The sequence below is a fragment of the Perca fluviatilis genome, chromosome 15, assembly GCF_010015445.1.
Source record: "Perca fluviatilis chromosome 15, GENO_Pfluv_1.0, whole genome shotgun sequence".
Lineage (NCBI taxonomy): Eukaryota > Metazoa > Chordata > Actinopteri > Perciformes > Percidae > Perca > Perca fluviatilis.
In genome coordinates, this window is record NC_053126.1 from 9,713,184 (window position 1) to 9,740,051 (window position 26,868).

At 41.4% G+C, this 26,868-nt stretch overlaps 1 protein-coding gene and 3 gene segments (V, D, J or C); all 4 read right to left on the reverse strand.

Annotated features, from left to right (window-relative positions):
* Positions 1–26,122, reverse strand: part of LOC120574579 (immunoglobulin alpha-2 heavy chain-like) — a 41,663-nt gene extending 15,541 nt beyond the window's left edge. The window contains exons 1-3 of the mRNA XM_039825001.1: positions 26,032–26,122; positions 24,834–25,140; positions 3,551–3,558 (exon numbers count right to left, since the gene is read on the reverse strand). Of these exons, the coding sequence (XP_039680935.1) occupies positions 3,551–3,558; positions 24,834–25,140; positions 26,032–26,074 (358 nt within the window). The 5' untranslated portion in view covers positions 26,075–26,122. The remainder of the gene's footprint in view (positions 1–3,550; positions 3,559–24,833; positions 25,141–26,031) is intronic.
* Positions 17,469–17,960, reverse strand: LOC120574633. The segment is given in 2 exon segments: positions 17,469–17,806; positions 17,896–17,960. Coding segments are annotated over 2 exon segments (342 nt in total).
* On the reverse strand, positions 19,503–20,012 carry LOC120574609. The segment is given in 2 exon segments: positions 19,503–19,843; positions 19,941–20,012. Coding segments are annotated over 2 exon segments (348 nt in total).
* On the reverse strand, positions 22,443–23,651 carry LOC120574583. The segment is given in 2 exon segments: positions 22,443–22,924; positions 23,021–23,651. Coding segments are annotated over 2 exon segments (465 nt in total).
* Positions 26,123–26,868: the final 746 nt, after the last annotated feature.

Consider the following 26,868-nt stretch of genomic DNA (forward strand, 5'->3'; position numbering starts at 1 on the left):
CGGGGGACTTCCTTCCTTCCTTTGACACACTGAGCTGCTCTCTCCTTTTCCTTTCTATTACCATTTGTGTGCATCCCGTCCCAGAAATGCTTGTTACTAATCCTAGCTTCTGGGGAGTTTACTCCCCGGAGTCCTTATGTTTTTTCACCCAGCATATTTCCTTGGAGGACGTTGGCACCAAGATCCTGGTTGCAGCTGTCGCCGTGGTCCTGCTGCACTCCCTGCTGAGCTCAGCGGTGCCCTGCAATGTCATGCTGCGTCCTGCTGAACCCTGCTGCATCCTGCTACGTCCATCCATGCTCTGCTGGGCCACGCTACATCCTGTAACGCTCTGCAGCGCCCTCATATTACATGAACTACTACGACTACCATTTGAAGTCACTGTTCCATTATCAATTTGACTATTATCGCCACTGTTCATCATATCCCCAACCGGCCCGTCAGACACCACCTACCAAGAGCCTGGGTCTGTCCGAGGTTTCTTCCCAAGAGGGAGTTTTTCCTCGCCACTGTCGCACTGCTTGTTCTTGAGGGAATTACTGGAATTGTTGGAATTGTTGGGGCTTTGTAAATTATAGAGTGTGGTCTAGACCTACTCTGTAAAGTGTCTCGAGATAACTCTTGTTATGATTTGATACTATAAATAAAATAGAATTGAACTGAATTGAAACTCATCAGCAGAGACGCATCAGCGTTTAACGTTGACGTTTGTTTAAGCCACATTACATGAGAGGGTTTAATTTCCAGGTCCGAAGGCGCATCATTGAAGTGTAGGCCTCCTCAAGTTGCGACCGGGGAGCCACGGGAGAGGTACTGGGGCTGGATACACAGGGGAACGCGGGGAAGCCGTAGCAGAGAAGCCAAGAGGGAGACACTGGGACTGGAGAGCAGAGGAGGCGAGGAGAAGCTGGAGCAGGGTGCCGGGGGAGGGGGTCCGTGAGGTGAAGCCAGCTGACTGGAGACAACGGCCAGAGATGGAGATGGTAACTGCGGAAAGAGACACAGAGAGTGAGTGAGCGTTTAGGCAGCAGATCAGAAAATAACATGAGCTTCAGAAAGAGTGTGTTAGCATAGAGTTTCACCAGGGTGACTGGAGCAATGATCAAGTGGAGATGGTCTGTTGAGCCGGGGTAGAAATACAGGTCTTGATTGCAGATGAGAGGCAGGTGTGTGCAGCGGGAGAAGGTGATGATGGGATGGTAACCAGGGGCGCTCAATCAGCTGGCAGCAGCAGTGGGAGGGGGAGAGTAGAGTAGGCACAGAGAGAGGCAGGCCAACAGAAAAACACAGAGGAGGCGAAACCAACCGACAAACAAAATAGAGAATAGTGAACAAAACAGAAAACTCACAGCCAGCCGACCCCAACCACCACAGTCATTCTGTCATTTTAATGAAAGAAACTTGTGGAAGCTTTTTATTTTTAAATGCTACCAAAATGTTGATTTTTGCATGATCTTCATGCATTAGTTTGTGGTACTTGTGTACTTATCAGCAGTATGACTGAAAAGTAATACTGAGTCAACTATATGATCCCAGTGGTGATTGTAAATAGAGGAAGTAGTTTTTGTATGTCATATTATCGTCTCTCACTGTGTCTGTCGGTGACAGTAATACACTACTGTGTCCTCGGTCTTCAGACTGTTCATTTGCAGATAGACTTTACTGCTGGAGTCATCTCTGGAGATGGTGAATCTCCCCTGGACTGACTGGGAGTAATAGAGATGAGAACTGCCTGTGTATACAAAAGCGATCCACTCCAGTCCTTTTCCAGGAGCCTGTCTGACCCAGTTCAGCAGGTAGATGCTGAATGTGAATCCAGATTTTGTATAGGTTAATCTGTGAGATTCTCCAGGCCTTTTAATCGCTGGTTCAGATTCTGACCATCATCACCTGTCAAGAGGATAAAAAACATCAATTGAAATAAACTGATGACATAAATAAAAGCTATGTTAAATCAAGATCAGTGAAAATCTTCACTAAGCTTTTTGTACAGCTTAGTAGTGTTGTGTGTCACTGTGGCTCTCGTGCATAATAATAAACTGCAGAGTCTTCTTGTTTCAGACTCTTAACATCTAAGTGCACACAATTTTGGGACGTGTCTTTGGTGATGGAAAACTGGCCTTGGACAATTTGGGCAAATATTGTGCCAGTTCCGCTACCGATGCGTCCAATCCATTCCAGTCCTTATCCTGGTTTCTGAATAATCCAGTGCAGCCAAGCTAGAGTCTGTCCATGTGACGGGGCGCATAGCTGCCGTCATGGTAGCGATGCGCTACCTATAGGCACTGACACACCAACCCAACAGCAGACCATCAGGAGGAAAGGCAATCGGACTGATCAGTCTCCCCGAGTTGGTCAAAAAAGTGCCTCGGAACTCACCGAAGCGACCTCGACCTGAGCGTATGTTCTGCGTGTGCGCGAGATGTAATACATCTCCATAACAGCAGGCGGCGCTAATCTGTATTGCCGCCCAAAAAATTGAAACCAGCAGCTGATTGGATGAACACATCACGTGGGTCTGGCTGCTCCCGGACTTTACAACCAAGCATAATGTACGTCTCATACAGAATACAATCTCATATTTTACGAAGATAGTTCACCAAAACATGTTTATGAAAACATTTTAAGCGAGAAATAGGCCATGCAGTTGCTGAATCTGTTTTAATTTCAGATCGACAAAGGTCAGTTTGAAAGATTTTTGTCAGATTTTGAGAGGCTGTTTGTCACGCTAACATAAGTGCACTGATTCGCTAGTCAAGGGCTAGCACTCCACCAATCAGATTTGTCATTGAGTCCGACTGCCCGCCCTCCGACCAAGCAAGTCAGGTCAGCCAAAATGAAGGCCGACGGCTCTTCCGACGAACAACGGCAAGGAACACACCGAACAGATTTGAGTCACTGACCTCACCAGAGTGTCTGACAGCCGATTATTGGATTGGTGTGTCAGGGCCTTAAGTCATTTCTCAAAGACAGTGCAAAGGTTACCTGTATATGTTTGTTTTGCGTGTCAATATGTTCTTTTAATTATCACACTGTTTTCAAATCATCTGTTAACCTAGCCATTCATCAAATTCCACACAGTTATCCCCTAGCTTTCTTGTGCACATATTTAACATCCAATACTGCAGTGATTTATAGGCTATAGCTACATCAATACATAATTCTCTTATTGTTTAAAACCATGCCATTTACTTCACAAACATGACAGCTTATAATAACCACACAACACATAAGTCTTTGTTAACCACGTGTCTGTTTATTGAGTTTAAAAGGTAACAGAGGGTAACATATAATCTTTGTGTCTTACCGGCGTCTGCTCTTTGTTGTATAAAGGAAAGTTTGCAGCGATCGTCGGGTTTAAATGACGCTATGACTTCCGGGGCAACAGGAAGTTACCCGGAGTTTGAGTAATTAATTTATTAGCCGTCAATATATTGTGTGGCTTTGTCAAAAATTATAGTGTGAATCATATAAATAGTGATCTGCACATTTCTAGCTTTATAGATATATACATTTTGGCTGTATTAAGCTTTTATTGTCTACTCACCTGAGTCACCCCTGTATTGTACTGTCGTACTAGTATGTTCAAAGAATTTCTAATAAGGGAAGAAGTTCCACTCTCTCGATTCTTCCAGCTTCTGAACTGGTTGCAGTTCCAGGGTGCGAACTACGGGGGAGCTAGGGGGAGCTCGGCTCCCCTTATTAAGACATGGGCTCCCCTGAAAATGTGATTTGTGAAATTTTGGGGGGTCTCTAAAAATATTGACAATGTGTCATTTTGACGTTCAATTTCAGTTTTGTGTAATGTGATCATCGTGGATTATAATGTGTAAAACTGCAAAAATATAATTCATTCATGCATGATGGCGATTTGAACCTAATTCACTTCAATAAAGATAACTATAAATGCTATTCTTGGTATGAGCATCAAGGCGTGGCGGCACTGCGGTGCAAATTCAACTAATGTTTAGTTCATGTTAACTCAAAGATTCGCAGAAAAAATATAAACGTTGGAGGCCATTAATCGGCGCGCAAAATCCATTCTACAGTAAGCATCATATAGCCATGGCAAAAAGAAAACAAGGCAGTTTAATTCATTTTGGTTTTACTAAGAAATTGTGTAGCGATGACGTTAATAGCACGACTAATTCACCTGTTGCAAGCCCTGTTAGCACATCTCCCACCGGGGTGACAACGCAAGAAGAAGCTGAAGAAATAATGTCCTCTCTGGCTGAAGAAGATCCTAACCCCTCTCGCTCCTCTCTCTCCCGTTAAATTGGAACAGCCAGCAGTGGAGAGACTGGAAGAGCCGATATACATGGCTGTTTGTTAAGGATGGAAGCTTGGGGTGCGTCGCTAAGGTCTAATTGAACGGAGGAATTATGGTGTTCTTCAGTAGCCTGAGTAACTTTAACCATTGTTCATGTGAAATCTCAAAGACAGACTGATGCTTTGTTTATAGACTATTTGTGGCTGGCTGTTGACCTATCTATTCCTGTTGATAAAGTATAATAGGGTAAATCCTGTAGTACATAGCTACTCTTGTAGCTGTTATGTATCTTTGTAAGTCATTGTAAGTCGCAATCGCACTAAAATTTCAGAATTGGCCTCCATTCAATTCATGAATTTGAATTGAAATGACTCTGCCCCACGGGAAGTTGAATTTGAATTGGAATTGGAATGACAGGAAGTGGAATTAAATTCATGGCAATTCAAAGAAATTCCACACAGTAACAGAAAGAATGTGTTGAATCTCACATACCTTCAGTGTTAGGAAGGTTACTTTGGAAATGTAATTGCTTACTGTTATAAGTTACCCGTTATAAATGTGGTTTGGATTAATTTATTTGGATTACTTTATCAATGCAAAGCAATTTCCATTTAATTTGATTATTAACTAATTGAATTACACATTTTACCTCAGTAATACAACTAAATACAATTACATCAATTTTGTAATTTAATAATATAATTTCATTACACGTAACTAGTCACTCCTCAACCCTGCATACATTTTGTTCCAAAATATAGATCACTCTTTAAGAGAACAAATATTTCTATTAATTCCACAATTGACAAGAATTGTTTTCTTGATTTATAATAAGTAATAAGTAAAAAGTGTGCTTGCAGGCTTTTAAACACATATGATATCCAGTGTTGGGGGTAACTCCTTACGAAGTAATGCCATAATATAATCACAATTGGCTATAACTGAGTAATGTATCACATTAATGTTAATGAAAAAAAGACTGTCTGTTAACTTACTTGTAGATGCCTTTTGAAATGTGAAGTGGCCTTGATGGAGTGACTGGAGCACTGCAGTGCTTGCATATGGCTCTGTGGTTTCCAGGTGTTCTTGTTGGAATTGGTTCTTCAAAATGAACTAGTACAGATGACCTTTTAGGCCTGCTATTATTTTCCATGTCGCTGTTATTACAGGTGTCACATCTATAAATGTTTGTAATCTGAAGTTGTAAGGGACTTCTGAAACTTAAAATGTCCAGTGTTGACCATCAAATTGTGCAGAAAAGAAGCTTTCAAACAAATGTCCACCTCAAATTGTTTGGGAACCATTTTAAATACTTGGTTAAAGTAAAGCATTCTGGGAAATGGAGTCATGTTCCATCATGTTCCACAAAATTACAATTACAATAAATCAAACTTAATTATTTATTCTGTGACTAGAGCTTTTAACATTCATTGCTGGGGGAAAACATTTCCTGTTAATGTAATCTGTACAAGTAGTTCAAACTAATATCATTTATAGAATATGTAATGCAATCATATCTGAAATATATTGTAAAGCTTCATTGCTAATTGCAAACACTTCACTTAAGTTATGTATATGAATTTCTTTGAATTTGTATTGAATTACAGTTCTGCTTCCTTTAATTCAAATTTGAATTGTAATTCTAGATCCTGTTTTTGACATAAATTTGAATTGAATTTAGGAGTCATTCTCAATTAAATTCTGAATTGTGCACAAGCCTGTTAGAAAGAGGTTTGCTAATGTTTTAAAGACCACACCGAAATATTCACTCTGACATTCTGGTTCCGCTTCGGATACCATCAAGCGGGATGTCTGGTCGTAATCAATCCTTCACTGACCAATCAGCATTCATTAGCAGAATGCTAGCCTGTTATGGGCAACAACAACTCAACCTGTAAGAAATCAAAAGGACATAAGTACTCGTTCATTCAACTTGCAACCTATAAACCATGTTGAACTTGCAAAAACTACAATCAAATCTGAGATTTGTCAACGGCAATCAGGCGAAAGAGACACATTTAGCCGTCTAGCTCCATAGAGTCCAATTCAGTGAATTTCACCCCAGTGAAACTCTGGTGGAACTGCAACCAAATTTGGTACAATGGGGCTAAATAGGGAGTGAAAATGCTTTCCGTAGACGGGCTTTGGTATTTTCCAATTTCAGTGGCGGGCTTCAGACTTATATAGACTAGCAGTGTCATTGGCTAGGGAGGAAGGCTGGAGTGAGGAGGACGTAAGTCTGTTGCTCTCAGTTTAGTGTCGAATAGTGACCTGTTCAAAGGTCAACCTGTAAACAGCTGTAAGATTGTATAAATGTGACTGTTTTTGACTCTCAGGTCAATTTACTTTATTTTCTTGAAATTTTTTTTGGTTAATTTCTATATGATTACCGGTATTCTTGCCTCAGTGGCTGTAATTGGGGTAAATAATAGAATCCCATCTTTTCAACCTCATCTTCGAACTTCTCCTGAGTACTTACACCTGCTCACAACTTCTCATCCACATCTTACCCTCAACAGTCCACCTTACAAGACAGAGTGACTGGTTGTCCAGCTCTGCTCACCACTGGCTCTGAGGAGGTGAGGGACTGGCCCTGAGCAGCTGGAAGAGACAGAGTTTAGATTACAGGGAGCCAGCCGACATCCAAAGCTCCTTTTCTCCTCCTTCGCTCAACACCGACTTCACTCACCTGAAATGAGAGCCAAGAGGAGGACGCTTTGTACAAATGTCATGGTGGGAACTTGACTCAGTCTGCAACTGAAGAGGCTGTTATGGGGATTATATATTGTGTTGACATAATGGGTGGGGATTATGCATCAATGTGTGAATTTACATTTTAGCAGTGGGAGATACAGTTTTCTGTTAGAAAAGGAGGAGTGCTGGACTCTGAAAGAGAAAGAGAGAGAGAGAGAGAGAGAGAGAGAAAGAGAGAGAGAGATATGTTCATTGTTTCTCTTGTTTTCAGTGTGTTTGGACAGTTTTGGTCACATGTATGTGTGTGTGTGTGTGTGTGTGTGTGTATATGTATATATATATATATATATATATATATATATGTATGTATGTATGTATATCCCAGTGAGGAGACAAGAGACGGAGATGCGTTGAGTCAACTTTACTCTCCACTTCAATAAGTATATAACACTGTACAGCGAGTGAGAACAACAGTGGCCACACACCACGTTAATCCGTAACTCCTATATCATAACACCTCTCCCTTAAACGTACAGTCCCTTGGTGAATGTCTCTTTCAGTCTTACTTGTGGGTCACCACAGTATAGTTAATGGATGAATTTTTTCAAGTCAAAACAATACAGTTTTGTCTGACGTTTCAATTAAGTTGAATATGTCTTATATTAAGATCCCAGCCATGTTTTTGTAATTGAAGCAGAAATCATGTCAATATATATCAGCAACTAACAGGGGGTGATTGAATGCTCTAAACGGCTAATCTTCGGGCAATGCTGACAAGGTAGAGCAGAATTGTACTTTTTGTTGTACAGGTACAAATTATTCTGTTAAGCTTGGTGGGGACTCAGGCGCAGAGACGGAGCCAAGTTACCACAGGTGGTGTAGGAACGAACTGGCGCTGGAGAGGTGGCCAGCCTGGGTAGATAACTGCTGGTTGATTGGTGACAATGAGCTGCAGCTGGAGGTAATGGCCACGCCCCCTGACCTAGATCCTCTGACTGGGCTGCACAGCAGGAGGAGACAGACACAGACAACACACACAGGGAAAAAGGGAAAAGGAAAACAAACGGGGACAGGAACAACAGTGCCGGACCGTAACAGTACCCCCCCCTCAACGGGCGCCACCCGGCGACCCACCCGGCTTGTCAGGGTGGTCCCTATGGAAGTCAGCCACCAGCTGCGGGTCCAGTATAAACCGCCGGGGAATCCAGGACCTCTCCTCGGGACCGTATCCCTCCCAGTCCACCAGGTACTGAAGCCCTCTACCACGCATCCGGACATCCAGCAGTCTCCTCACCGTACGGCTGGATGGTCCGTTACCATACGCGTGGCGGAGGGGGATCCACAGGCGGACACAAAGGGCTGGAGGAGACCAGCTTCAGCTGGGACACGTGAAATGTAGGATGGACTCTCATGGCCTGGGGAAGCTTCAACCGGACAGCCGAAGGGTTGATGATGGAGTCGATCTCGAAAGGACCCAAATACCGGGGCGACAGCTTACGGGAGTCAGTGCGCAGAGGGATGTTGCTGGAAGAGAGCCAGACTCGCTGACCAGGCTGGAACTGGGGAGCGACTACCCTGTGCCTGTCCGCCACTCTCTTGTTACGCTCTGCTGTCCGTAGAAGGGCCTCCCGGGTGTCCAACCACACCTTGCGGCAGCGACGAAGGTTATCCTGAACTGACGGGACGGCTAACTCCTTTTCCTGAGACGGGAACAATGGCGGTTGGTACCCCAACGCCGCCTCGAATGGTGAGAGGCCGGTGGCAGATGAGGTGAGGGAATTGTGGGCATATTCGACCCACGGGAGGTGTTTGGCCCAGGTGGACGGGTTCTGAGATGTCACACAGCGTAGAGCAGCCTCCAGGTCCTGATTGGTCCTCTCAGTCTGGCCATTGGACTGGGGATGGAAACCTGATGAGAGACTGACAGAGGCACCCAGAGCAGAACAAAACACCTTCCATACCCGAGAAATGAACTGTGGGCCTCTATCGGACACTATGTCCACAGGTATTCCATGGGGACGGAATACATGTAGGACAAAGAGGTCGGCCGTCTCACTGGCAGACGGTAATTTTGGTAATGCAACAAAATGGGCAGATTTAGAGAATCTGTCCACGATGGTGAGTATGGTGTCATTACCTTCAGACATAGGAAGTCCAGTGACGAAGTCCAAGGCCACGTGAGACCAAGGACGACTCGGGATTGGGAGAGGCTGCAGCAGGCCCGAAGGAGCCCGGTGGGAAGCCTTATTTTGGGCACAGATGGAACAGGCCGCCACGTATTCCCGGACGTCAGCCTCGGCGGATGGCCACCAAAAATGCCTCTTCAGTAGCGACAGTGTACGGTTCATACCAGGGTGGCAGGAGAAGCGAGAGGTGTGGATCCAGTTGAGCACTTGCGGCCGCACAGCTGCGGGAACATAGAGAAGGTCGGGGGGGCCATCGGCCGGTCCAGGTTCCGACTCTTGTGCCGATCGGACGAGGGACTCGATTTCCCGGTGAACAGCCGCCACCAAACAGGAAGCGGGCAGAACGGGTTCAGGATTGCTGGAGTCGTCATTGTCTGTAAACTGGCGAGAGAGAGCATCAGGCTTGACATTACGTGTGCCAGGACGATATGTTAAGATAAACTTGAACCTGCTGAAGAACAGAGCCCATCTGGCCTGACGGGAGTTTAGCCTCTTGGATGACTGGATGTAAGCCAGATTCTTGTGGTCTGTCCAGACTATGAAGGGTTGCTCTGCTCCATCTAGCCAGTGCCTCCACTCCTCCAACGCCAACTTGACAGCTAGCAACTCCCGGTTACCCACGTCATAGTTTTTCTCAGCAGGGGTCAATCTCCTGGAGAAAAAGGCCACAGGATGGAGCTTCTGGTCCGTGGGGGAACGTTGTGACAGGACAGCCCCCACCCCCGAATCAGAGGCGTCCACTTCCACAATAAACTGCAAACTGGAGTCTGGGTGAATAAGAACAGGTGAGGTGGAGAACAGTTCCTTCAGTGTACTCACGGCTGACTTCGGCCTCAGGCGTCCACAGGAATGGCACCTTTGGGGAGGTGAGCTTGGTCAGGGGGCAACCACTCGACTGAAACCCCTGATGAAGCGGCGGGAAGTTGGGGACGCCCAGGAAGCGTTGTAGCTGCTTCCGAGGCGTGACGGGTGTGGGCCACCGCGCAACTGCTTTGATTTTGTCAGGGTCTGGTGACACCTGTCCCTGCTCGATAATAAAACCCAAAAGGGGACGGACTGCCGGTGGAACTCACATTTTTCTGCTTTCACATACAGTTTATTTTCCATGAGGCGTTGGAGAACCAGACGGACGTGGGAGACGTGTTCATCCTGTGACTTAGAAAATATCAGAATGTCATCCAAATAAACAAACACAAACGGTGAAGAAAATCCCTCAACACATCGTTGACCATGGCCTGAAAAACTGCTGGGGCGTTAGTGAGACCGAATGGCATGACTAGGTATTGAAGTGTCCGAGAGGGTATTGAACGCAGTTTTCCATTCGTCTCCTGCCTGATCCTAACGAGGTGGTAAGCGTTACGCAGGTCGAGTTTGGTAAACACGGTGGCACCATGAAGGGGTTCAAATGCTGAGTTGATGAGAGGCAGGGGGACGCATTTCTGACTGTGATGTTATTTAGTCCTCTGTAGTCAATGCAGGGCGTAATGTTTTGTCCTTCTTCTCCACAAAAAAGAACCCAGCACCAACAGCGGAAGATGAGGGACGAATGATGCCAGAGGCTAGGGAGTCGCCTATGTAGGATTCCATAGCTTCTCTCTCAGTACGGGACAGATTGAAAAACCGACTGGACGGCAAAGGGGCTCCAGGCAGCAATTCTATAGCGCAATCGTATGGCCTATGAGGTGGTAGTGAAAGTGCTTTGGACTTACTGAATACCTCGGCTAGGTCCAGATATTCTTCAGGGACTGAGGAGAGGTCTGGGGGTTTGACAGGGGAAGCAGGGGAACCTACAGAGGGCGGAATAGCCGACCCAAGGCAAGCAGAATGGCAGTGAGTGCTCCAACTGTGTATTTTGTGGTTTTGCCAGTCAATATGGGGGTTGTGAAGGCTAAGCCAAGGGAAACCGAGGATAAGAGGGGAGGCAGAGGAGGAGACTACCTTAAACTGGATGGTTTCTTTGTGATTGCCGGACAGCATGAGAGAAACGGGAACAGTTTGGTGGGTGATATTGGCAAACTGATGGCCGTCTATAGCGGTTACTGTTATAGGCTTAGGCAGGGGCTTAACAGGGATCTCAGCCTGTGTGACCAGGTTAACGTCAAGGAAACTATCCTCAGCACCAGAGTCAATGAGAGCAGCTAATGGGAGAGACAGATTCCTGAACTGGACTGTAGCTGGGATAACTAGACGGGGTGCTGTGGGCATTGAGTCAGGTGTAGCACTCGCAAGTACGCCCACTTTTACCTGCGAGCTTTGTCTTTTGGGCGAACCGGACAGTTAACAAGGAAATGAGTGCGGTCCCCACAGTACATGCACTCACCAGCCCGCATGCGCCGTTCCTTTTCGGCAGGGGACAGACGAGCACGGCCCAGCTGCATGGGCTCGTCTAGTTCCGTGGTGGGAACCGCTGAGGTGTGTGGGCGGTGTCCGAGTGGTGGTGTTGCTCGGGTTGCAGAAAGCGAGGGGGCCCCGCCTGCGGTGCGGACCCGACCGCCCCTCTCCTGTCTCCTCTCCCGTAGCCTGCTGTCTATTCGTGTAGCAAGGGAAACGAGAGAATGAAGGTTAGCAGGCTCATCACGAACAGCTAGTTCATCCTTAATCGTGTCACTCAAACCGTTAACAAACGCTCCCTGAAGAACTTCGTCATTCCACTTGGAATCGGCTGCCAAGGTCCAAAAATCAATGGCGTATTCAGCCACGCTACCCGTGCCCTGTCGTAGCTTCAACAGTCTCTTTGTGGCGGTCCCGGCATGGTCCGGGTGATCAAACACAATTTCCAATTGAGAGGAAAAATCGTCAAACGACAGGCTGGCAATCTGCTGAGTAGAACAAGCCGCTTCTGCCCAAATCAACGCTTTGCCCCTCAGTAACCCCAGAGCGTAATGTACCTTTGAGGATTCCGTGGAGAAGGACAGGGGCTTCTGTTGGAACACCAAGCGGCACTGAAGCAGGAAACCACGGCATTTGTTCAGTTCCCCGGTGAAAGGTTCGGGTGAGGTTGTAGGGGGTTCCCGAAGGGCAGGAGCGGCTGCAGAGCCTGGAGCAACTGTAGGAGGAACAGGCGGAGGAGAAGCAGAGGGAGGAAGAGTAGTGAGTGTTACCAGGTTAGCTACCTGAGAGGTGAGCTGAGATACTTGATCCAACAACCGCTGGTTGTTATACAATAGAGACCGGATGTGTTGGTCGTGTTGTCCCAATAACATTCCCTGTGAGTGGAGGGCGCGTTGTACGCCATCACCCGTTGTTTCATGTGGCATCTCTGCTGAGTTCATGTATGGCCAGTTCGTTCTGTTAAGCTTGGTGGGGACTCAGGCGCAGAGACGGAGCCAAGTTACCACAGGTGGTGTAGGAACGAACTGGCGCTGGAGAGGTGGCCAGCCCGGGTAGATAACTGCTGGTTGATTGGTGACAATGAGCTGCAGCTGGAGGTAATGGCCACGCCCCCTGACCTAGATCCTCTGACTGGGCTGCACAGCAGGAGGAGACAGACACAGACAACACACACAGGGAAAAAGGGAAAAGGAAAACAAACGGGGACAGGAACAACAGTGCCGGACCGTAACATATTCAGGTCAATATTTGTAGACCAGATCATTATAAACTACATTATAACCAGTCATACAAAATATTGGGTCATACTAGATTGCATTGTATTAAAGACACAAGACCAATAAACTGGTAACTATTTGTTGCAGTTTTACATTATTTCCCAACAAACTGAAGACTTTGCTCCTTCAAAACATGAGAAGTGGTTGCATTGATTTAAAGAAGCAACAGCCTCCCAATAATTGGATAATGAATGATTACATCAAATGAGTAAATTGTCTTTGATTCTTAATCTATTCTAATAGTATGTTTATACAGTATGTTGCAACACAGTAGGTATTTGCAGACAATGTATATATAATATATTTAATTTGTCTAAAATATAAACACCTGTGTATGCTGCTGATTAGAAAACTCATGTTATTATGATCACTACACATATCTGTTGAGGTTTTTGTGCAGCTGCTCCACTCTCTTCAGTCACTGTGTGTTCGAGCACAGAAGTAAACGGCAGAATCTGCTGCTGTCAGGCTCTGGACCTCGAGGTACTGAGTGCTGCTGGGAACATCTTCAGTCATGACGAAACGGCTTTGAAAGGAGCTGGCATAGCTAGCAGAGTTTGAACCTGTGTTCATCCTCCCAATCCACTCCAAAGCTTCTCCTGGTCTCTGTCGTATCCAGTGAATATATTCGCTATAACCAGAAGTAATACATGACATCTTCACTGTCTCTCCAGGTCTTTTCACCTCAGAGGAAGACTGGTCCAGTTTGATCTCACTCCGAACTCCTGTAAGGAAAGAAATGATTATCATCCATCACACTTGAAAATATTAAGCATTTAAAAAAAATTATTGTTTTGCGTTGTAACTGCAAAAATGATTTCCTCACCATTAACAGCAACTACAAAAAATAAACCCCAGACAATCATATTTCCCATCAAACTCTGCAATGAACTGATTTCTGATCAAAGTCTTTCTGATATGTATGAAGCTGTCAGCTGTTCTGCCTCTAATGATTCTACAGTTGCTGTTGGTGTGTTTATAAAGAAGGAAGAGTTTGCATAGACCTCCCTCTACAGGTTTAAAAGGGAACATCATAGATGAACTTTCCCTGCTGCTTGTGATGTGTGATTATTTTAAGAACAGAACAATTAAGACAAAATCACGAAAAGAAACATTGAAGGCCTGGAAACAAGGTATTTTACTGTAAACATCCTGCATACAATACATAAAAAATATAAATTACACATACAGGCAGAGCTTTACAGTGCAAGTATTTCACTCACATTTGCCCCTAAAAATAAATGTGTGATCCAGAGATATCATTTACGAGTAGTGTGCGAGTAACTATTATGACCTACTGTGATCTTTTTTCGTCTCACTGCTCATTGTTAAAAAAAAAAGTCCCGCAATTCCACAAGCCGCAATGTCCAATCACAGAAGACTTTTTTCGCTTTTGGCGCGAGTGAGAGAACAACAATGAAGTATTGACCCACAGGGGTCCTTGAGGGTGTTTAAGGGGGTCCCCAGCAAAAGGGGGATTCGTTTATTTTTAATATATTTTCATCCCAGTACAGACAATGACAGAAGTTCATACACAATGACAGAATGTATGACTATTTGGGTCATGGGTTTAAACACTTTCTGTAGTAAAACATCAAAGAGAAGAAGATCAGATGGGGGATCCGGGAACAAAATCTTATCAAATGGGGGTCAGTGGTCTAATTTGTGTCAGTGTAGGGGACCTTGATGTGAAAAAGTTTGGGAACTACTGAAAAGTTACACACTAAAGCTTTAACTTAACATGCTTATTTTAGACAACATTCCTCCAGAAAAAAATAATTTATGTTTACTAATGATTTTTATTAATGACGACTAATGTAGACTTGATTTGTCTACTGCATCAACTTACCGCTCTGTGTTAATACAACTTGACCTGTTAAGTTTCACCTTGTGTAAAAACTTAAATGGTTTAAGGCGACAGGTTTCCAAACAAATTTCTAGTAAAGTCAACTAATTCAGGATAGCAGTGTACACCCCTCTGAAGTCTGTAACAGACTTTGAGAACTCAGCTGCTCGCTGATTTAAATAGTTTTCTCTTTGCTCACTTTTCCTCTATATGACCAGGCCCCCTCTTAGCTCACCAACCTTCTTCATCTCCACACTCATTCCCACAGTTGACTGATTCTGATAATAGTGTGTGTTGTTGTTGTTTTTAAGTCATGATGAAACTGACTTACAGTTTTCTTTTTTAGGTCCATGGGCATGCTCCCCTGTAAGAAAATGAAAATAATACAATTTGAGAGATGTTTACATGCAATTATATTTAGGATAGTGTTAATGTTACTAAAGTTCCATACAACTTGATTTAGAAATGCATTGTTTGTATAAAGGTTGCCTATTAATATAAACGTGCTTTTGGTACATGAAAGGGATTTATATACGTTTGATACCTAAGAGAAGAAATTTAAGAACGGTTGTACAAACTGAATAGAGGTTTAGATATTTCAATAGGGGTTAACTGAAATATGACCTCATTTTATTTTCATTGTAGCCTAAGCAATTGATTTTATTACTGAATAGTAATTGAGAGACATTTTTTGGCCTTATCTACAGGTGGAGGAGGTGAAAAGCCTACGCAGGGGAGGCCCAGTCCACAGAGGGATATTGAATCACATCGATTTTTCACATCCCAGAGACTTCCAGGGTTTAGAGATTCACAGTTCAGTGGGCTGGGTGGCGAGCTACAGGATCGAGACTCTGAACGTAGACGGATTTCCCTTGATTCATTCTTCATGGTGGAAGGACAAACGGAAACCAAACTCATATGGGCCCCAATGTTGAACATCTCTGAACTCTTGTCATCAAAGAACAATTCAGCTCATAGAACTGAAAAGGGTTTCTTTTGTGTGCACACTTTATTTTTTCAGTTAGTTTATCTGTATGTATACCATATTTCTGTGTATATTAATACCACTTTACTTGAGGTCAAAATATTTATTAGTTACACTGTTATAATGTTGTCATGACAGCAAGTCTTATCTATGATATCTTAATGACAAATACAATTGGTACCACTTTACTTGAGGTCAAAATATGTATTAGTTACACTGTCATAATGTCCTGACAGCAAGTCTTATCCATGATATCTTAATGACAAATACAATTGGTACCACTTTACTTGAGGTCAATGAATTTATTCGTTACACTGTCATAATGTGGTAATGACAGCAAGTCTTATCCATGATATCTTAATGACAAATACAATTGGTACCACTTTACTTGAGGTCAAAATATGTATTAGTTACACTGTCATAATGTTGTCATGACAGCAAGTCCTATCAATGATATCTTAATGACAAATACAATTGGTACCACTTTACTTGAGGTCAAAATATTTATTAGTTATACTGTCATAACAGTGTCATGACACCCAGTTTTGTGAAATTTCCTGTCAGACATCTATCTGAAAAAGTGCTAGAATTGGTCTCTAATCTTGCACATCTAATGTGCAAGATTAGTGATGAATTATGTCATGAATACAAAAAGAGGTGAATTTCTGTTTATGTCAAGTTGTCATGGCAAAGACATCCTCTGGTAATGTCATCCTGGTTAATGTCAAGTTGTCATTACTAGGTATTTGACAGGAGTTAACCATAAATAAAGGCCGTTTGTATGGTAAATGTTAAGTTGAACTGAAGAATTAATGATTGCATTACACTTCATGCTTTTATTCATAGCAATCTCATGTAAATTTGTGTTTGAGTCACATGCTATTTGCTGGGTATTTGTGCAGGTCTGTTGGTGGTTTGCATCACTGTGTAGCTTACACGCACACATTAATACACAGCTGTGTCCTCAGGTTGCAGATTCTGTCCTGTTAATGTCACCGAGCTAGTAGACGTGTGTGTGTGGTAAAGGAACTTGTTCTTCAGAGCATTATTTTGGTAAAAGTCTCCTCCACCCCACCGATGGGAAATCCAGTCCATTGGTTTTCCTTCACTCTGTCTAATCCAACCTGTTGCATAGCTGCTATCAGTCAAAGAATAACCAGAGACCTGACAGCTGATGGTCAGAGACTGTCCAGGCTGCACAACCATTGAGTCTGTCTGGATGAGATCAATACTGTTCACATCTGTGGAAACACAAATCAACATTATCTCCATCATTCATCTGACTATTCAGGGTTTCTAATGTGTGTATTAGAGTGAATCCACTGAAAGCTCCTCACAGGATCACAGCAGGCCAGCAGCAGAAATATCAAGCAAAAAAGTTGATGTTGAAGCTGAACTGATGTCAGCTCTTCTGTCTTGCACTGACACACACACTTCACTTCTTTATGAGGCCACACACAAGGATGCTGATTTACATACTGATGATAGTAAATCACCTGACTAAAGTAAATCTGAATAAATCAAAATGAAGATGAAATGTTCAGGTGTTCTCACATAAAGAGAAGGTGAAACCTGAATCTCTGACAAACATGTTAATGAAAAGTAAATAATGATATGATAGAAGAGAAACGATTAATTTATACTGTAGTTAAATCACTGAATTTATTCCATCACTTGAAGGGTATTATATATATATCAATTATGTATCACTGATTATTATGTCAGAGTATTTAAATTGATTGATTTTACTGTTAATGTTACATTTACTTAAGAACCTAAGACTGTTTCTCTCCTTGCTGTAACAGTGAGCTGGTGTTGAAACCATTAGTGGTCTGAGGGCTCCTCCTCTGGTGGCTTCATGTTACAAGTGTTCAGGCTCTGAGGGGTTTTTGTTCAGGTCTACTGATGGTTTGTGTTACTGTGGCTCTCTGGCACAGTAATACACAGCAGTGTCTTCAGGCTGCACATTCTGTCCATTTAGAGTCACTGTCTTGCTGGAAGTCTCTAAGTCGATACTGAACTTGTTCTTCAGGGAATCTTTGTAGTATGAAGCTCCAGTATTTTTCACTCCAATCCACTCCAGTCCTTTCCCTGCAGGCTGTCTGATCCAAGCTGTGTAGTAGCCAAGAGAATAAGAGACCTGACAGGTGATGGTCAGACGTTGACCTGGCTGCACAGTCACAGAGGCTGGCTGGGTCAACTGTTCACACTTCACACCTGTTAAAAAAGAAAATGTTTTGTAACAAATGATCAAGTTATACTGCAAAAGAAGAACTGTTTACTTTAACAAATCCAGAGAGACTCACATCCAGCTGCCAACAGCAGCAGCAGAGCTCCAGAGAACATGGTTTATGTCGAAACTGACGTGCTGTGAACTCCACTGACAGCCTGATGTGATGTTTTTATAGCTGAGAAACAAGGAAGGTCACTGAGTTTGCATAAAATCAAACATATGAAGCATCAATGTTGGTCTAACTGGAGTCAATAGAAGAGTTTGTTCAGTGTTATTATATCTGCAGAGTGAAAATATGCGTGTCATGTTTTATTTCTTCATATCTAGGTACAGATAACTTTATTGCATTAAACTGTCAATATTGTCTCCACTTATTTTCTAGACTTTTATTTGTGTTAATACACAACAATAATTCCTTAATGACTGTATTATTATTCTATCTTCAAACATTAATAATCTTTTTTATATAAAATAGTTATCTCCATACACAATACAAGTAAATTCACTATAAACAATAACAATAAATGCTGTCATCACTCATCTCTAATTTCAGCTGTTTTCTCTTAATAATGTAATAATTCAAATGAAATTACAGTATGTGATGGAAAGAGAGACATATTATTATTTAACTATTGATTTTATTACAGAGCTATATTAATCATTTCAAAGTTTGAGTATCAGTCAGTTAAGATCAATGACAACAGCAGATCTGAGTTTCTCCTTTTAGTAACAGAGGAGAGAGAAACTAGACACTGACTGTCCTCTAGTGATTTTATAACAGAAACAGTAACATTATTTTTCATTCTCGTAGATTCCACATCATATCATTTACAGACAGTATTGTGTCTTACTTTGTAGAAATGTAAAGTATTTGTAGAAGTTTAATTTCAGCATCCAGATTGTTGGGCTGTCTTTGGACCTTGTAGCAAGGAGTGATCTTTATTGTGTTTTTAATGTGTTTTCAAGTCCTCTCTGCACTCAGATAAGTAGAGGTGAAGATATCTGAGTTTTGCATTGACTCCTCCTTTTCTTTGAACAGTGTTCTTTGTTCAATCTCTCCCCAAACATAATTTCATGTTATGGCTTTCTCCTTAACATAATTTGTGTTATTCTCACAGTAAGAATAATCTTACCGTATCTTAGAATTCAGATTATATTTACATTTTAACGTAATGTCATTATTATCCATGTTGTACTGTAAGTCACTGTGTAACACTTGAACACATTTATTTACTTGGCAGATGTTTTTGGTAAATGTAACAAATAATTACAAATAATGTAATAGTGTTATTGTTCATATATAAAAGCTATCAAGATAGTTATCATTAGACAAATGTTTTTTTGTTTATTAAATCACCTTGTATGCTTGGTTTGAGATCGACAAACATTATCTTATGTCTCCTTTTTTTCAAATTTGGAATTTTGAGTCCTGATAATAAGAACAGGGTTTCATGCATTTGTTCCAGGAAAACTCTGACATCCAACATGTTTCAGTTGTGTGCATTTAACAATGTAAACATGTTATTCAGTTTTTGTTGTGGGAGAAAAGACAATGATCAGTGATTGAAACCCCAAATTATTTAATGTCAAGCAAGAGTGCAGGCTGTGTGCTGGTGTTGAAACCATTAGTGGTCTGAGGGCTCCTCCTCTGGTGGCTTCATGTTACAAGTGTTCAGGCTCTGAGGGGTTTTTGTTCAGGTCTACTGATGGTTTGTGTTACTGTGGCTCTCTGGCACAGTAATACACAGCAGTGTCTTCAGGCTGCACATTCTGTCCATTTAGAGTCACTGTGTTACTGGATGAGTCCAAGCTGATACTGAACTTGTTCTTCAGTGAATCTTTGTAGTATGTGGTGGATCCAACTGCCATTCCAATCCACTCCAGTCCTTTCCCTGCAGGCTGTCTGATCCAACCTGTGTAGTAGCTGCTAACAGAGTAAGAGACCTGACAGGTGATGGTCAGACGTTGACCTGGCTGCACAGTCACAGAGGCTGGCTGGGTCAACTGTTCACACTTCACACCTGTGGAGGAAAACATGTTGAGTATTGAATCAGTGTAATAACAGTGAACAGTGTGCTGTGATCATACTGTCAGTGTCTCTGCCTCAGTGAGACTCACAGGATCCAGCAGCCAGCAGCAGCAGCAGAGCTACAGAGAACATGGTTGCTATTGAAGGTGATCTGATGGGAGCTTCTGTTCTTCTGCTGCAACTGACAGCATGATATCAAGTCTTTATAGCAGACTGTGAGGAAGTTCACTTTGCATAGAGAAGGACACTGACAGGCTATAAAAGAAGGATGGACTGTCCTGTCAAAAGTTGTCAATGCTTGGAATTGTGTTATGAACATGTATTTTGACACTGCAACTAAATAATTTCCCTGAGTGGATCAATAAAGTATTCTGATTCTGATTCTGAAAGACAGTGTAATTATTATCCCGGCAAAGTTAACACAAATTGAAATTTATTTTTATTAATTCTTCACAAAACTTCTAATACACGTCAGACATGTAAAACAAACAGATTTACATTTACACTCAGATCAACAGAATATTTAATGTCTGCTTCAACAACATCTGGGGGAGCTGTAATAAAACATGTCTGATTGAAACAGTGTTATTGAGACTGTTTCTCTGAGTGTGGTGATGATGTTGAACTGAAGCTTGCTCTGTGAATGAGGTTTATCATAAATACATCTATTGTTCTTACCTGCCCAGTTAAATGACAGGATGAGAAAAACAACCAAATAATCAGGTCTGATCATTGTTAAAGCCAGTTGTCTCTGTCCAGTCTACAGTGTGTATGTCAGTGATTTAGTGTCTGTCCTTCACTCTGCAACACATATGTAGAGATGGAAGAGGTCAGAGATTTGCATTGACTCCTCCTCCTCAAACAGAAACTCAACACATCTCTGGAAAAATATGATTTATGTATCTTTCATAATATTGTTAATTTATGATTTTGTTTAATGATGAAGATTATTTTCAAGTTATTCAATTCCACTTAGATGTATTCATTTATTCTGCTCAGCAGCATTTGGTGGGCCATCCATATACTTGATATATCATGCATAAATATCTAAATATATTCTCAACACCTGCTGTTCAAAATAAAAGGCAAAAACATTATTAACCATCACAAAACAGGAAGTCACAAACCATGACATCAGCTGTTGCTTCCATTGTGGTCATGTATTTGTGTGTGTGATTAGAGACACTGTCATAGTCTCCTTTGTGTAATCTGACATATTATCTTCTACTGCCACCTGGAGGTATTTGTGAAAATAAATTGTGTGAGGTTTATTTCAAGCCTCTCTGCTTCCTTTAACCAGTGTGTGTTTCTCTGGCACAGTAATACACAGCAGAGTCCTCTGGCTTTAAGTTGGACAGTCTCAGATACACCATGCTGTTGCTGTTATCTCTGGTGAGTGCTACTCGTCCTTGCACACTGCTGGCATAATGTGTTCCACTAGAATCGCTGTAAATACGCCCTATCCATTCCAGTGCTTCTCCTGCAGGTTGTCTGATCCAGCTCATGCTGCAGCAGCTAAATGTGAAGCCAGATCCCCTGCAGCAGAGACTGAGAGTCTCCCCAGGCTTTTTCACTACTGAACTGGAAGGAATGGACTCCATACTCTGACCTGTACAACCTGATGAGATGAAAGGAGAGAAGAACCACAGACGAAAGTCAGACAGTCATCTGGGAAGTGTTCTGGTGTCACTGACTGACCATCAGTCCATGTTGTCTGAGAAAAGATAACACAGCAAGAAGCAGGAGAACTCACAGGGCAGAGAGAGAGAGCAACCAGCAGAAGAGTGAGTGTGTTCATCATCCTGAGGCTGGAGATGTGACATCTGAGGCTCCACACAAAGTACAAGAGCAGTCAGCAGGACAGAAGTACACTGCACAGACTGAAGATTTGCATCAGGACATAATGGGGAGGGAGTGGCTCCTAAACCAGCACTCTGTTATAGTTTGTATCATTTATTATTTGTTCATTTTGTAATTATAGTTGCTTGTCATTCTATGTTAGAAACAATATCACATTCAGAGACAAGAGCTCATTTTGTTTTGTATTGTTCTATCAGTTACACTTTATAATTATGGTAGGTGAATTGTCGTGAATTCATGCTTGACTTAATGCAGGAACAATATAATAATTAATGCATCAATTAAGGTATTTGAAACATCAAGATTTCTGATTTATTAATGATGTTCATGTCTTCTTCAAAGAACTGACCAGTCACAGCAATGTACATATATTCAGAAAACCTGTAGTGTTGTAATCATGGTTAAATCCATCTTTAAAATTGACAAATAAAATATAATTAATGGTGGCATTAAATTAAATGTATTAAGAGTTTAAGGAGTGGGTTGGCAAAATAATACTGAGGTCACTACATTGACAAAACATACAGTATACTGCAGATGCATTTTTATGGTTGCTGTATTCACAACTTCATAAGGCACTTAAACAGTAATGCCTGAGAACAATGCACACCCAAGTAGGATATTTATGAATTTTACTTTTTACTAACTTACTACTTGACAATATTTTTTATTTGACGGGTCACAAAGAATTCCAGTCCCATTGTTATGAAGTGTTACCGTTCTATCATTTAACCATAAATAAAGGCTGTTTGTATGGTACATGTTAAGTTGAACTCAAGAATTAGTGATTACATTACATTTGACGCTTTTATCCATAGCAATCTCATGTAAATTCGTGTTTGAGTCACATGCTGGTTGCTGGGTATTTGTGCAGGTCTGTTGGTGGTTTGCATCACTGTGTAGCTTACACGCACACAGTAATACACAGCTGTGTCCTCAGGCTGCAGATTCTGTCCTGTTAATGTCACCGAGCTAGTAGACGTGAGTGTGTGGTAAAGGAACTTGTTCTTCAGAGCATTATTTTGATCAAAGCCTCCTCCACCCCACCGATTGCAAATCCAGTCCATTGGTTTTCCTTCACTCTGTCTGATCCAACCTGTTGCATAGCTGTTATCAGTCAGAGAATAACCAGAGACCTGACAGCTGATGGTCAGAGACTGTCCAGGCTGCACAACCATTGAGTCTGTCTGGATGAGATCAATACTGTTCACACCTGTGGGAACACAAATCAACATTATCTCCATCATTCATCTGACTACCCAGTGTTTCTAATGTGTGTATTAGAGTGAATCCACTGAAAGCTCCTCACAGGATCCAGCAGCCAGCAGCAGCAGAGCTACAGAGAACATGGTTGCTATTGAAGGTGATCTGATGGGAGCTTCTCTTCTTCTGCTGCAACTGACAGCATGATATCAAGTCTTTATAGCAGACTGTGAGGAGGTTCACTTTGCATAGAGAAGGACACTGACAGGCTATAAAAGAAGGATGGACTGTCCTGTAACACATAGTCAAGACTATTGTAACCATATCATTTATTATAGGAAAAGAAATGTAAACCAGACACATATTAGAATTACAATGATCTTCTCATCTGACTCTCATGCAATAACAAAAATTCTATTAACTATTCTGTTAACGTGACAGTTGGCTGATTTTGTGATTGTCTTAATGTAGGTTTTGCTTATCAAATAATTGATTTCCTCAATGCAGTAATTAATGGTTATGTAAAAATGTGTGTCCACATATGATATGTTAAGATAATCTGTTGCTTTACAGAATCTAAGTAGTGTGAGCATGTAGAAACCCAAAAAAGGATACTTGGGAAACTTTGTGTCATTTTTATCACTCAAATGTGTAATTACTGAATGACGAAAAGTGCTACCCAGTTTTACAGTCTGCATTACAGTATGTGATTATTATTTCACAATAGCTTAAAATCAATGTTCTCATTCTCGACAAACCTTATAACCCAGAGGAAAACACATTTAGACACCAATAGTCTCAATAAAGCTGAGACTCAGTCAGTTGTTCATCATGACATTGGTCGGTAAAAAATAAAACAGAAAGTCAAAAACCACAAAATCATCTGCTGCTGTTATTGTGTGTCTCTTCTTTAATAATCTTACATCATATTTAAGGTCTCTTTGCAAAAAATTTACACATATCGAGCATCAATGTTGGTCTTACTGGAGCATAGAAGACTCTGTTCAGTGTTATTATATCTGCAGAGTGAAAATATGCCTGTATTTTATTTTCTTCATATCCAGATACAGATAACTTCATGGCATTAAACTGTCAATGTTGTCTCCACATATATTCTAGATATTTCTCTGCAGTTAAAACAGAAGAACAATTCCTTATGCCTATATTATTATTCTTTCTTCAAACAATAATTATAATTTTATATGAAATAGTTATCTCCATACACGATACAAGTAAATTTACTTTGTAACGTAACGTAAAATGTTGTCATCACTCATCTCCACTTTCAGCAGTTTTCTCTTAAAAATGATTTTAATGAAATTACAATATGTGAAGGAAAGAGTGACATATTCTTATTTACCTATTGATTTTATTACAGAGCAATATGAATCATTTTAGAGTTTGAGTATGAGTCAGTTAAGATCAATGAGAACAGCAGATCTGAGTTTCTCCTTTTAGTAACAGAGGAGAGAGAAACTAGACACTGACTGTCCTCTAGTGATTTTATAACAAAAACAGTAACATTATTTTTCATTCTCATAGATTCCACATCATATCATTTCCAGACAGTATTGTGTCTTAATTTGTAGAACTTTAAAGTATTTGTAGTAGTTTAACTTCAGCAACCAGATTGTTGGGCTGTCTTTGGACCTTGTATCAACAAGAGATCTTTTTTGTGTTTTTAACGTGTTTTCCGAAATGTGTATAATGCAGGGAGGATTTTTTGTTTATTATAAAAACATATATGGAAATTAGATTACAGAATATAAAACAACTAAACAACCTCAAAACAAAAATAACTGTAATATAAACATTAAAATATATAAATGTTACAAAAAAAATCTTCAAACTTCGCTCTACCAACCTGAAAGAATGAGTACTGTAGGATTTTGTACAGCTGCTCAACCAACTCCAGTCACTGTGGCTCTCGAGCACAATAATAAACAGCAGAATCTTCAGTCTTCAGACTGTTCATCTGCAGATACAGCTGCTGTCTGCTGTCATCTCTGGAGATGGTAAACCGGCCTTGGACTGACTGAGAGTAGTATTTTGTGCCACCGTTACTATTCCAGGCAATCCACTCCAGTCCTTTTCCAGGAGCCTGTCTGATCCAGGCCATGTGATAGCTGCCTAAATTGAACCCAGAGGCTGTACAGGTCAATCTGTGAGATTCTCCAGGTCTTTTAATCGCTGGTTCAGATTCTGTCAGAGTCTGACCATCAACACCTGTCAAGATAAACAAGAAAACAGTCACTTCATGTATGATAGCAACTTTTTGAAGACAAATTCAAATCAAGATCACTGAAAATCTTCACCTGCCCAGCAGAGAGTTAAAAGCAGCAGTCCTGTCCTATAGTCCATCATGTTAAACTGTGTGTCCACTGTTCTCTGTCCTCCTCTCTGCACTCAGATAAGTAGAGATTCATTTATACTGTAGTTAAATCACAGATTTTTTTTCCAGCACTTGAAAGGTTATATATGCATACAATGATGTATCACTGATTGTTAAGTCAGAGTATTTCAATTGATTGATTGTACTGTTAATGTTACATTTATTTAAAAAACTTTTGAGTTGTGCCTGTTTCTCTCTTTACTGTAAGAGTGAGCTGGTGTTGAAACCATTAGTGGTCTGAGGGCTCCTCCTCTGGTGGCTTCATGTTACAAGTGTTCAGGCTCTGAGGGGTTTTTGTTCAGGTCTACTGATGGTTTGTGTTACTGTGGCTCTCTGGCACAGTAATACACAGCAGTGTCTTCAGTCTGCACATTCTGTCCATTTAGAGATACTGTCTTGCTGGAAGAGTCCAAGCTGATACTGAACTTGTTCTTCAGTGAATCTTTATCGTATGTTGTGTATCCAAAACCTCCTATTACAATCTACTCCAGTCCTTTCCCTGCAGGCTGTCTGATCCAAGCTGTGTTGGAGATGCTGAGAGAATAAGAGACCTGACAGGTGATGGTCAGACGTTGACCTGGCTGCCCAGACACAGAGGCTGGCTGGGTCAACTGAACACACTTCACACCTGTGGAGGAAAACATGTTGAGTATTGAATCAGTGTAATAACAGTGAACAGTGTGCTGTGATCATACTGTCAGTGTCTCTGCCTCAGTGAGACTCACAGGATCCAGCAGCCAGCAGCAGCAGCAGAGCTACAGAGAACATGGTTGCTATTGAAGGTGATCTGATGGGAGCTTCTCTTCTTCTGCTGCAACTGACAGCATGATATCAAGTTTTTAGCACACTGTGAGGAAGTTCACTTTGCATAGAGAAGGACACTGACAGGCAATAAAAGAAGGATGAACTGTCCCATACCACGTAGTCAAGACTATAATGACCATTTATTTTATTAAAGGAAAGAAAATGTAATAAAGACACATATTAAAATTACATTTTCTCATCTGATTCTCAAACAAGCACAAAATGTCTATTAACTGTTAATGTGCTATAGTGATTGTCTTAATGTGGGTGTTAAATGTTTTCTCTGAGTCCATAAGTCAGACTGTTCTGGGATTGGCATTCTTTACTTAAGTGATTCAAGGTAAGCATTGATCTTTAATTGTTATTTGGCACTAAAAAAAATTGTTTTAGATATGTATTTATGTATATTTGTCTTGGGCATTTATTGTTCAATGCACTAATTGGCTGTTACGTTGTACATTTGTAGTCGTCGTCAGATATATATATATATATATATATATATATATATATATATATATATATATATATATATATATATATATGTTGAGATATTCTATTGTTTCCATAATCTAAGTTGTGTGACCATGTAAAAGCCCAATAAATTATACTTGGCAAACTTTGTGTCATTTTGATCATTCAAATGTGTGTGAATGACAACAAGTGCTACCCAGTTTTACACAGTGTGTGATTTCTCACAATATCTTAAATTGAATTTTCGTATTTTTTACAAACCTTATAACAGAGAAAAAATACATTCA